This window comes from Pleurodeles waltl, chromosome 12 (genome assembly GCF_031143425.1).
Source record: "Pleurodeles waltl isolate 20211129_DDA chromosome 12, aPleWal1.hap1.20221129, whole genome shotgun sequence".
NCBI lineage: Eukaryota > Metazoa > Chordata > Amphibia > Caudata > Salamandridae > Pleurodeles > Pleurodeles waltl.
In genome coordinates, this window is record NC_090451.1 from 502,823,540 (window position 1) to 502,836,132 (window position 12,593).

Below are 12,593 nucleotides of genomic sequence, written 5' to 3' on the forward strand. Positions count from 1 at the left end.
TATAGAACACCCGACCTACCCAATCCTGGCGTAGTTTTTCGGGTTCTGAGGGAGACAGGTGTGTTTCTTACAAGAGGGCAATATCTGTACGCTTAGATTGTAAGTAAGATAGGACTTTCTTTTTTTTTTATATAATGAGTGAGGCCATGAACGTTCCACAACACTGTTGTCAACGGGAGGGCAGTCCCCGTACCCGGAACTGCCACGTGGGTCTGAAAGGACAGGGCTGGTGCTTTCACATCTATGAAGTGCAGTGAAAGTATTCGAGCTATCTATGTTGGGTGCGGTGTAAGATGGAAAGAGCGTGAGGGGAGGCGAGGGCGGGAGGGGAGGGGGAGCCGCACTCAGGAGCGTAGAACCAAGCAAAGAAGAGAAGAGTAAGAAAAGAGGGGAAGGTGGGGGGAAGAAGGAGACAAAGAAAAGAAGAGAGACAGAGAGAGAAACAAACAGAAGAGAGATACAAGTCTCAGAGAGAGATGAGAAAGTAGTTAGGTTTGTCACAGGGATCGAATGGGACATCTCATGGGAGCTTGGTTCTGTTAAACTGTGGGTCTAATCCTGCAAAATCGGCAACCGGATGTGCCCGAGGAGAGGGGGAGGGGCAGAAAGCCGATGGGAAGAAAACTAGGACACCTCATAACCAGAGGGATCTGAGTCATGCACAGGAGTGCCCATTGGGCTTGGTGATAATAATATAGGGTATGGAAGACCCGGACAAAAGTGAAAAAAAAGCAAGGGTATCATAGAGTGGACACTAGGCAGCGGAGGTGAGCTTAGAAATTCATGGTGGTTGTGGACAAGGTGAGCAGCAGAGGCCTCCATACAGATTGCCAGGAATGTAGGAGGGATGTGGTAGAGGGGAAGGAGGCGCGCCCAATGGCCACCAGCCCAGTATGATAACGAAATATATAGCCTGGCGGAGGCGACGGGGTGAGGGATACTGTCTTATTTTGCTTTGGTATGTTCAGTGCCTGGTGCTGTTGCACATTTTTTGTTTGGTTCGCGTTTTGTGCCTGCTTTTATTTTGTTTTTTGGGCATTTTTGATTTTTTGTTTTGGTATTTTACCCCCCTCGCTAAGTATAGCAGAACCTGAATCGTAAAGGTATATAACTCGTACAGTGGGGCAGTGCTACGATGCAATAATAAACAGTAGGGTGCGTGAGATAAGATGAAATGGTGGACTGACTTATCAATGCGTACTGGGTCTAGAAGTGCCCAAAGGTAGAATAATGGGGGTGGGGAGGGAGGAAGGGGGAGTGACCCCAGCCGAACTAGTGGTATGGCTACATCATCAATAACAACAGCAATAATAATAACTAAGATAACAATTATATAATATAACAATAGCATAGGTAAACATGCATGGTACTTAGCGCTCAACCGATGGTCACTCTTTATACTCGCTGGTGGATAGTAGAAGGTCCAGAAGGCATCCCAAGAGTCATGCCAGTGAATCAGTCAGCAAGGGGCGAGTGCTTCAGAGGGGACCTTGATTTATCACGGTCTCTGAGCAACCCCTGGGTGATGTCTGCCACTGCCTGGAGGGCCATATCCCTCCCATCCTGAGATCTCGGAGGTGGTCCAGGAATTTGCCCCTTTTTTGCATTGCAGAATGAATGCAAGGGTCGCTAGGAACAGCTTCCGTGTGTAGATCACAGTCACGTGGCAAGGGGAGGGGGTGTCGTGAAGAACACAAATTCCTAATCCATAGGTTCGGCGTAGGAGCTATCTAAGAAAGGGCGCAGATCCGTACGTTCAAAGAAGTCCCTGGATTTACCATCCATCATTACCCACATTCTGGCCAGCTCATAGAGTCCAAATTTGATGTTCAGAAGGTATAATTGGGGTCTGAGTGCACGGAATGCCTTCCTTTTCTCATTCGTCTCTCAGGAGAAGTCCGCAGAAATACGGATCTCCTGGATGTCATGTCGATATGGACCATGTGCCCTCGCAGTTGTCAACAGCTGGCAGACCTATTTGTGGCAGAGAAAACAGGTAATAATGGGGCGGGGGTTCTGGGAGGTAGGTTTGTGGGGCGGGCCAATCCTATGGGCTCGTTTGGAATTCCAGAATGGGGGAAAAGTAAGTCCCGTAAGGGCATGGATGAAGTCTCCAAGGAAGATCCTCTGGTACGTGCCCTCTGTTGTTTCCGGCAAACCAAAAAAGCGGACATTGTCTATATGCTTCCGGTCCTCTAGATGCGCAAGTTTGTACCAGAGAAATTGCCGTTCTGGTTTGTTATTCGTGATGTCTGCTACCTGACTTTCGATAGTGTGCAGATGGTGATCCAGATCCGTGACCCTGGCCTGATAGTCTGCAATGTCTTCCCGAATTGACTTGGAGTCTGCTGACAGATCTGTGATCTTCGTGTCCATTGCTTCCAGGCGGCGGCCTTCTGTGGAGATTTCTTGCAGAATACGCTCAATGGAAGTGTCCGGGTGGGGGTCTGTCGGGGCGTCTGTGGTATTGGGAGGGATGGCAGAAGATGACATTGGTCGCGGCTGCGAAACAGCTTCCGAGAATAGTAGCTGGCGTGTAGCTTTGCCAGACGATTTGCCAGGGGACATCTCCTCGAAGCGGAGAGAATGAAGAGCGCCAAAAGAGCCAGTAGAGCAAAAAAACAAAGGTCCAGTGTCGTAGGGGCAGTAGTTAGTTACCACAGCAGGATCAGAGCTTTGCTGGCCTCCACTCCGGACATAAGCGGCGTCCAGCGGTTCCCACTGGGTGCTAGGGACCATCAGTGAGGGGGGGAAGAGAGGACGGTGGCTACGGGCAGCATTAGTCCAAAGAGGCCCTAGAGCCACTACCCAAGTGCTGCCAAAGTGCTGCTGGATCTGAGGTGCAAGCAGTATGAAATCAAGTCAAAGCAGGCCTGTGTCTGTTCCCCTTGTTGTTGGTCGTGGGCCACACCCTCGTCTTAAATGGTGTGGCCACCACACGGGTGTCCTCTCCCCCAGGTCTCCGCTGCGCACCCTTGAGGCTCTGCACTCTCCTTAATCGGGCCCTCAGTAACTGCCCTAATTGTAGACCGTGGGTGCCTCCTTCATCCTGGGTGGTGCAGCAGCCGCACGCAAGACCCCACCTTCGTGTCCCCGCTACACCATGCCGCAGGTCTATGCTCTTCTTACCTGAGCCCCCGGCTGCTGTCCTCGTACTCGTTGTGGGCCGCGGGCTCTGCCCTCCTCCTATATGGGGCGGCAGCGGTGCAGGGCCCCTCTCTCGGGTTGCTGCTGCTCGCTACCAGGACTCCGTGCTTCTCCTAATTATGCCTACCGTTGCCGCCCTCGTGGTAGGCTACTGATTTCGCCCATCAGTCTGGGTGACGTGGCAGTTGCGAGCGGGTCCCAGCCTCGCGCCGCCATGGCTCCGTCCAGATACAATGCAAATCGAGTTCCTGGCTGCCACCTACTCTGCAGGCCGCAGGCTCCGACGTATCATCCTCGGTCCCTCAATGGTGCTCTCCTGGCAGCTGGTCCCTTCCACCGTCAGTCACAGGGGGGGAGGGAAGGGAAAGGGCTCCCCCGAAGTCCAGCCAGCTCCACCGCCTCCCCCAAGGACACAATGGGCTGCACTCAGTTCTCAGGCAACCACCATTCTCGTGGCTAGGCCACACCCCCCCCACACAAGATTATTTCTGATCGAGGAATACAATTTGTGTCCACATTGTAGTCAGCAGTTAGCAAGTTATTAGGCACCACAGTTGATTTGTATTCAGCTGATCATCTTCAAACGGACAGGCAGACTTGGAGAGTTAATCAGGAGATGGGAACATTTCTGCGTTGTTACTTGATGGATGATAACGACTGGGTACATCATTTACACACCGCCACTCAACAGTTCCCTTTCTTTTGCATGTACGTTTTTTATCTTTGTATACCATTTTAGTTGTTATCACTCATCTGCAATCACATCTGCTTCAGGCAGTATACAGTCATTACAGTAGTTGGAAGAATAGTGTTACTAATCTTAAACACAAAACCTATGAGGATCATAAAAAAAAGCCCTATGCAGGTTCATCTCCTAAGTTCTCAAGTTCGGTTGTCGCCAAAGAACATTCACTTAGATTGTAAAAGAAAACTGATGTCACGTTTTATAGATAATTTTTGACCCTGTTAAACAAATCCATCCAGTTACAGTGAAATTAATACTACTTTCCGCAATACACATAGATACATGATACCACGTATATTAATTTAAACTGTCCCTGCACCTGTATTTGTAGAATTAAATTATGAAATCAAAACTATTTTGAACTCTTGTAACGTTAAAGGCATGTTACAATACCTACTATGATTTGAAAGGGCATGATCAAAGGAAAGGTCCTTAAGACCGCATGTGAAGCCCCTTAATTACTTAATGTGCCTCAATTACTTAAATCTTTCTATCATTGCTTTCCTTAGAAGTCGGTCCTGAGAAGGAAAATGCCGGAGGCGAATACTGTCAGTACTCCGAGGCAACAAATCACTTCTTCATATTCATACTTTTAGCACAAGTACTCCTGTACAAAAGTTATTTATCTTAACACTTGCTCTCCTAAGTCTGTGATGAAGAATATCACGATGAGGGAAATTAAGGGCTTCTTTCCTCAGAATAACAATGCACTGTTACAGGAAAGAGTTGAACGGCCAATGTAGAGAATAATCTCCCCAGTGATGTCGTGTCTAGATGTTAGCTGCTGCAGTGGATATTAGCAGCAAATATCCAGAACACGTCAATCCCCAAATGACCTCAGCAATGAGCACACGTTAGTTTGATTCATGTTTGCTTTAAGAATCAGTAGCAATATTCCAGAAAAGGCACACAAAGGATATAACCTTTGCTGTCTATCTGTAAATACAATTAATTAACTTCAATGCACTCTTAGTTATCTTTGAAATTAAGAATCAATTTGGAACTGGAATTAAACATTGAATTAACATTTATGAACATTTCAAGCATCATAGCCAAAGTTAAAATGTATTTCTTGTCATGTCTGTCCACCTTGAGTGGATCATTGGATATTTGTGTGTATGAGTTTCGGATCTTCAATTGCTTGTGAAGATAACAACATTTTTCACAACACTTCATTTCAATGTACTGTAAAAATGTAACTGTAAAAGAAGTGGAACATTTATTTCCGTACCTTCAGTCTCTTATTTTACAAGGTAAGCATCGTAACAACTGAAGAGAAGTTTAAAAGACATTACTGTACATGTGATTTTGGATTAATCTTACTTATTTCTGGAAGCAGAAGCTAGACACATCTGTATAAAGAATGAAACAGCTGACGGTGGTGAACATAGCAGCTGTGTAGTAAATATGCATATTGTCCTAATTTCTCTGAATTACAAAAGAAGGATTATTCTGTCTACTGATAAGATGTTTTCTCTCAATTAACCACAAGCCAGGGAACAGCACCTCCTTTTAACAGGCAATCTTTTCTCTTCTCATTCTCTTCTTCCTCAGGCATTCCTTGTTACCCATTTTAAAAAGTGGCACACAAGAATGCAGGGGAATATGTGTGAATGTTCAACAGAGTTCCTGGGACCCCTGAAAAGAAGATAATTATGTGACATATACTGTGTGGAGGGAGTGGCTATAATTACCCTTATTTGTAGTGAAGGGCATTTTTTTTTGTAACTCCATTAGATCAACAAAAAAAACATTACACTCTAGAAGATGCAACACTTTGATTCATTATGTGCTCTCTGCTGGCCACAAAAACCAATCAATTTCGTCTTAGTTATCAAGATACTATCAAAGCTTCTTATTCTGGGCAGTGTTTCTCTGTAAATAGCATGGATGTTCTAAGACATGGAAACTCAAAGTATGGCGAGTGGGCAACATGCGGCCCCTCTGACCTTTACATGCGGCCCTTTAAGTAACAAGAGCACTGGGCAGCTGTTTGCTCGACTCATCACTAACAATAAAAATAATAGATACACACACACTCATTTATTTCAAACTTAATTGGTGTTAAAGAAAGGAAGTAACTAGGGACTCTTGCACTTAACTTTAGAAACGCCTTCATTTTTAAAGACATCTTGCAGCACAAGTGTAAAACTAAGACAGTCTCTTCAAAATTACAAAAAAAAGTGTATTTAGCTAACATGCAGAACCTTTTTGCCTTCGTACAATTTATTTTATCAGTGCATTGAGATGCATTCCTTTAAAAGTGATAGTTTTCAAACGTACATTTTGAAACATACATTTTGAAACATTTATTTCCCTTACCCTGAGGACACCACCAATAGTAAATTAAAGAGGCAAGTCACTTGTTACGTGCACTTTATGGGTGGCCTAGGTTCCTATCATACATTAACAACATTATAGTTTATTAAATTAAGCATAGAAGCAGGTTTTGTGCAATGCACACCATGAATCATGTATTTCGAGGTCATCTTAATAGTGATAATGCAGAAAAAGGAGGGAAAGTGAGACTTAACAATTGTCTAGGATCACACAATTTGGAAAGGTGGGTATGCCGGGATTAATTCCAGGTTTTCTGGTTTCCCATTGTTTATTTCAGCCACTAGATGTATATCATTTGCTTTTCCTACACCTACCTTGCCACCAATCCCCCCCCAGCCACCGCACTTGACCGCCACTGGCCAGGCATAAATGCGGCCCCCAGGCGTGTCACAGACCAAACTTTTTTGGCCCCTGGGAAAATGTTTGTGAGTACCCATGTTCGAAGAGAAACAAAAGTAACATTAATAACAAAGAGGAAATTATATAACAAAAAGCAAGAATTCACTCTGTTTAGACATTATTGTACAGCACCGACTCCAGCTCTGGTCATTACTCACCTGCACAAGATGCAAGTGAGCATGTTCATAGCTTGGCAATGCTCCTTCCCCAATTAATTCTGTATCAAACAATTCTGTGATTAGTATGTTCGCTCTGCACTGCATATCTCCATCTACAACATACAATAGAGTCTTACTCAGTCAAATGATCAGCACTAAACATAATTTTGCTATGTCATTTATTCAGTCTTGTCACATGTACAAGTCTGTACGGGTTTGATGACACAGAACAATCAATTCCCCTCTCATTTCACCACACTATTTAGTATTGGATTACCTGTAAGAAAAAATGTAAACATCCTATCTTTTATTGCAAGCGTAGTTACATTCCGATGAGCCTTAAAGACCATGCAAGCAGTATCTGCACAAAAGTAACAATATAACATGTATCTGGAAAGCACATGTCCATCCAGAAAGGTATCTTGGCACTAAATAACAGATGTTTATTCTTATCCAACTAATTGTTAGTCATTTTATCAACCTTGGAAGGATAAAAGGTCGAGTGGATGTGCTGGGACTTGAACCTATTACCATGAGGTCAAACACAGGTTGCTGTAGTGGATGAATCAGACCACTGCACCACCAGACCTGGCATCTAATACTTGTGCACATTCACAGTTCCAACAAAATCGTTAAGTTACCTGAACCAAGTTTGCTTAATTATTTAATGAATATCACCAAGTAGTACAACAATCTCTGCGTTCACACTTCAGTGGCCTTCCCACATTGCCTATATGAGTGCTGTTCGATTTGATTACTTGCCTACTTTTCCTTTTTAATCCTGAACTATAAACACTTATCCTTTACTCTTTCTAATATAATCCATCCCAATTCATTGTCATCGTACGCCGTATGCCCATTCTCAAGCTTACCTTTCATCTCTTCAAACGCCTGAGCATTAACAATCCTTGTTATTCCCTTTCAACTATATAACAAATGACATTATAATTAAACTTATCTTGCCTAGTATCAAGCCTCTGGCACCGGTTCTTTGCACAGATCTTTTTGTCCTGAATCCTCTTATTATTCAACCATCTTTAGTAAAAACTAGGAACTGTTCTGAAGAAAAAAGTAGTCCAAGTAACATACCTGGACCCACTGTGACCTCTGTAGAGTGTTTATTAATAATTTTAATTTTATCACTGAAGCCATTTTTCTTCACTATCGTCTCTGCAACATCAGCCATTGGCTTAAAAACCTAGAAAATAAAAACAGAAATATGAATATTTAAACAACGCATTATCCGTGACAGCAGACATGCAGGGAAGTTAGTCCAGTGCCCCTTAGAGTTGAAAATATAACTCATATAAGAGAAGCAAAAGTTACTTATTTGTAATCTCAGTTATCCATGATGGAACTTTTCCCTTAATTCAACTGAGAGAGATCAACATGGCTCGGAATCTTGGAACACATTTTAAGTTGTGAGATTTCCAGTTTTATTAAACGTTTTTTAAGAAAACATGGCTCAGGGTCAATATTTTTGCTGAACTGTCCTTCAAAGAAAAACAAGCAGCAAATACTAAAACGTTAACCCTTGCTTCCTTAGGGATTCTACAAGCTCTTCTGTCCCATCATGCCTCTCTCATTTGATTTTTTGTGTAACAGAATGGGCAAGGATTACTTCTACAATCTCTTTTCTATTCTCTTGGATGACAAAGAGGAGGCGGGGTGCTTATGAATTCAAAGAAAATATTCACAATAGAACAATAGGATGACAAGTAAGCTAACATTAGCTTCCACATCATGGAATTCTCTTCGGTACTCCTACAGAATTGAGAAGCAGGCCCATTGTAAGGAAATGCCTCCTTGGCATGGTTACCCCCTGACTTTTTGCCTTTGCTGATGCTATGTTTTGAATTGAAAGTGCGCTGAGGCCTGCTAACCAGGCCCTAGCACCAGTGTTCTTTCCCTAACCTGTACTTTTGATTCCACAATTGGCACACCCTGGCATCCAGATAAGTCCCTTGTAACTGGTACCTCTGGTACCAAGGGCCCTGATGCCAGGAAAGGTCTCTAAGGGCTGCAGCATGTATTATGCCACCCTAGAGACCCCTCACCCAGCACAGACACACTGCTTACCAGCTTGTGTGTGCTAGTGAGAACAAAATGAGTAAGTCGACATGGCACTCCCCTCAGGGTGCCATGCCAGCCTCTCACTGCCTATGCAGTATAGGTAAGACACCCCTCTAGCAGGCCTTACAGCCCTAAGGCAGGGTGCACTATACCATAGGTGAGGGTACCAGTGCATGAGCACTGTGCCCCTACAGTGTCTAAGCAAAACCTTAGACATTGTAAGTGCAGGGTAGCCATAAGAGTATATGGTCTGGGAGTCTGTTTTACACGAACTCCACAGCACCATAATGGCTACACTGAAAACTGGGAAGTTTGGTATCAAACTTCTCAGCACAATAAATGCACACTGATGCCAGTGTACATTTTATTGTAAAATACACCACAGAGGGCACCTTAGAGGTGCCCCCTGAAACTTAACCGACTATCTGTGTAGGCTGACTGGTTCCAGCAGCCTGCCACACTAGAGACATGTTGCTGGCCCCATGGGGAGAGTGCCTTTGTCACTCTGAGGCCAGTAACAAAGCCTGCACTGGGTGGAGATGCTAACACCTCCCCCAGGCAGGAGCTGTAACACCTGGCGGTGAGCCTCAAAGGCTCACCCCTTTGTCACAGCACCGCAGGACACTCCAGCTAGTGGAGTTGCCCGCCCCCTCCGGCCCCCACTTTTGGCGGCAAGGCCGGAGAAAATAATGAGAATAACAAGGAGGAGTCACTGGCCAGTCAGGACAGCCCCTAAGGTGTCCTGAGCTGAGGTGACTCTAACTTGTAGAAATCCTCCATCTTGCAGATGGAGGATTCCCCCAATAGGATTAGGGATGTGACCCCCTCCCCTTGGGAGGAGGCACAAAGAGGGTGTACTCACCCCCAGGGCTAGTAGCCATTGGCTACTAACCCCCCAGACCTAAACACGCCCTTAAATTTAGTATTTAAGGGCTCTCCCTGAACCTAGAAATTAGATTCTTGCAACAACAAGAAGAAGGACTGCCTAGCTGAAAACCCCTGCAGAGGAAGAACAGAAGACAACAACTGCCTTGGCTCCAGAAACTCACCGGCCTGTCTCCTGCCTTCCAAAGAACTCTGCTCCAGCGACGCCTTCCAAAGGGACCAGCGACCTCTGAATCCTCTGAGGACTGCCCTGCTTCGACGACGACAAGAAACTCCCGAGGACAGCGGACCTGCTCCAAAAAGACTGCAACTTTATCCAAAGGAGCAGCTTTAAAGAACCCTGCAATCTCCCCGCAAGAAGCGTGAGACTTGCAACACTGCACCCGGCGACCCCGACTCGGCTGGTGGAGAACCAACACCTCAGGGAGGACCCCCGGACTACTCTACGACTGTGAGTACCAAAACCTGTCCCCCCTGAGCCCCCACAGCGCCGCCTGCAGAGGGAATCCCGAGGCTTCCCCTGACCGCGACTCTCTGAAACCTAAGTCCCGACGCCTGGAAAAGACCCTGCACCCGCAGCCCCCAGGACCTGAAGGACCGGACTTTCACTGCAGAAGTGACCCCCAGGAGTCCCTCTCCCTTGCCCAAGTGGAGGTTTCTCCGAGGAAGCCCCCCCTTGCCTGCCTGCAGCGCTGAAGAGATCCCTTGATCTCTCATTGACTTCCATTGCGAACCCGACGCTTGTTCTAACACTGCACCCGGCCGCCCCCGCGCCGCTGAGGGTGAAATTTCTGTGTGGGCTTGTGTCCCCCCCGGTGCCCTACAAAACCCCCCTGGTCTGCCCCCCGAAGACGCGGGTACTTACCTGCTGGCAGACTGGAACCGGGGCACCCCCTTCTCTCCATTGAAGCCTATGCGTTTTGGGCACCACTTTGAACTCTGCACCTGACCGGCCCTGAGCTGCTGGTGTGGTAACTTTGGGGTTGCTCTGAACCCCCAACGGTGGGCTACCTTGGACCAAGAACTGAACCCTGTAAGTGTCTTACTTACCTGGTAAAACTAACAAAAACTTACCTCCCCCAGGAACTGTGAAAATTGCACTGTGTCCACTTTTAAAATAGCTATTTGTGAATAACTTGAAAAGTATACATGCAATTGAAATGATTCAAAGTTCCTAATGTACTTACCTGCAATACCTTTCAAACAAGATATTACATGTTAAATTTGAACCTATGGCTCTTAAAATAAACTAAGAAAATATATTTTGCTATACAAAACCTATTGGCTGGATTTGTCTCTGAGTGTGTGTACCTCATTTATTGTCTATGTGTATGTACAACAAATGCTTAACACTACTCCTTGGATAAGCCTACTGCTCGACCACACTACCACAAAATAGAGCATTAGTATTATCTCTTTTTACCACTATTTTACCTCTAAGGGGAACCCTTGGACTCTGTGCATGCTATTCCTTACTTTGAAATAGCACATACAGAGCCAACTTCCTACACCCATTCAAGGAAACATGGAGGAATCAGGATAAACGAAAAAAGCAAACCTCTGCCATCAGTCTCTATAAATTAAGTCAAAGTCAAAACAATCTTTATTCGATTTACAACAAACCATAAAAAATAGAACAAGGGCATCATAATTACACTAACATCAATATAAAGTGATGCATGTCAAAGGTGCGCACTGACTTCTAGGATGGACGGTCCTTTGTATATTAAAAAGCAGTACATTCCTCAAAAGGGCAGATGTAGTTGTGCTACCACAGTTGTGTGCCCTAGGCCTTCTCTGTACCACTGGAGAATACGATTCACCTTGTGATACATTTCCTTGATGATGCCATGCTGAAGAAGTTAGTTTATTAGAGTATTAAAGCATTAGGTCCATATCTATTTAGCACTCATCTCTGAGAGCAGGTTAGAAATACCTGCCTTTCTTCTATGAAATTCAGATCGGAAAAAAAGTAGCAGAGTGAAAGGCTACTTGATGATCCCTGGAGTTTCTGCCGTAAAGTCTAAGTTTAAAACAAAAAAGTGCTCTTTGACATTGGTGTATGCTTCAACACTTCAAAATATAATCGTATGGCATGGTTTGCTATCCCGGCAAATTACATTACAAAAACTATTCAGAAACTCTTACTAACAAAATCTTTTTTAACTTTCCATATCTAGCAATTGAACAACACTTTGGTGCAGCCCATTCACATAAGATTATAAGTCACACAATTTATTGTTTTGGTTTTGCTGATTCAAATTTTTTTTTCATAATGCAAATACCAATTCTAAAAGCATTGAAATGTGGGGAAAAAAACAAAATCAGTTCCTAAAAAGCTTCTCAGCAATGCAACCATTTCAGAATGAAATTCAACTGTAACAAATCGCTATCCTTTTAAACAACCTATTTGCTCAGTTAATAAATGTACTCCATTTCACTCTATGACTTCACAACTGTTTTTGATCAACTCTGAACGTATTTCCCCCCAATTGTGAAATGTGCTGTACCTTAATTATAAACCTCATCGATATATTCTAATTATAACTTTAAAAAATGTGCTACTTTTTACTCTGTGACTTGGATCTTAAGTCTAAATCCACCTGATTAATTTTAAATGGCTTATTTTTTTACTTGAGGAGGCTGGTTCTCTTGCATTGCTGCCTCTCATTTTGTCAGCTTTGCGAGGAGAAAGATATGTCAGCAGCCACCACTGCAGGCCACCCGCTACACAAACCCATCTCTACTTTCACCTCTTGGTGCAGAGAGATGAAAAACAACATGGTGCTCTCACCAGCTTCTGTAAGAGTTTAACAGTTGAAAGGTGAGTCAAAGATAGTCATCTC

General features: G+C 44.4%; 1 protein-coding gene across 4 annotated transcripts in view; it reads right to left on the reverse strand.

Annotated features, from left to right (window-relative positions):
• The window catches only part of PRMT7 (protein arginine methyltransferase 7), a 424,549-nt gene that overhangs the window by 338,565 nt on the left and 73,391 nt on the right, over nt 1-12,593 (reverse strand). For all 4 annotated transcript variants that reach the window (XM_069217242.1, XM_069217243.1, XM_069217244.1 and 1 more), the window contains 2 exons: nt 7,879-7,987; nt 6,790-6,902 (listed from right to left, as the gene is read on the reverse strand). In XM_069217242.1, coding sequence (XP_069073343.1) covers nt 6,790-6,902; nt 7,879-7,987 — 222 coding nt within the window. The remainder of the gene's footprint in view (nt 1-6,789; nt 6,903-7,878; nt 7,988-12,593) is intronic.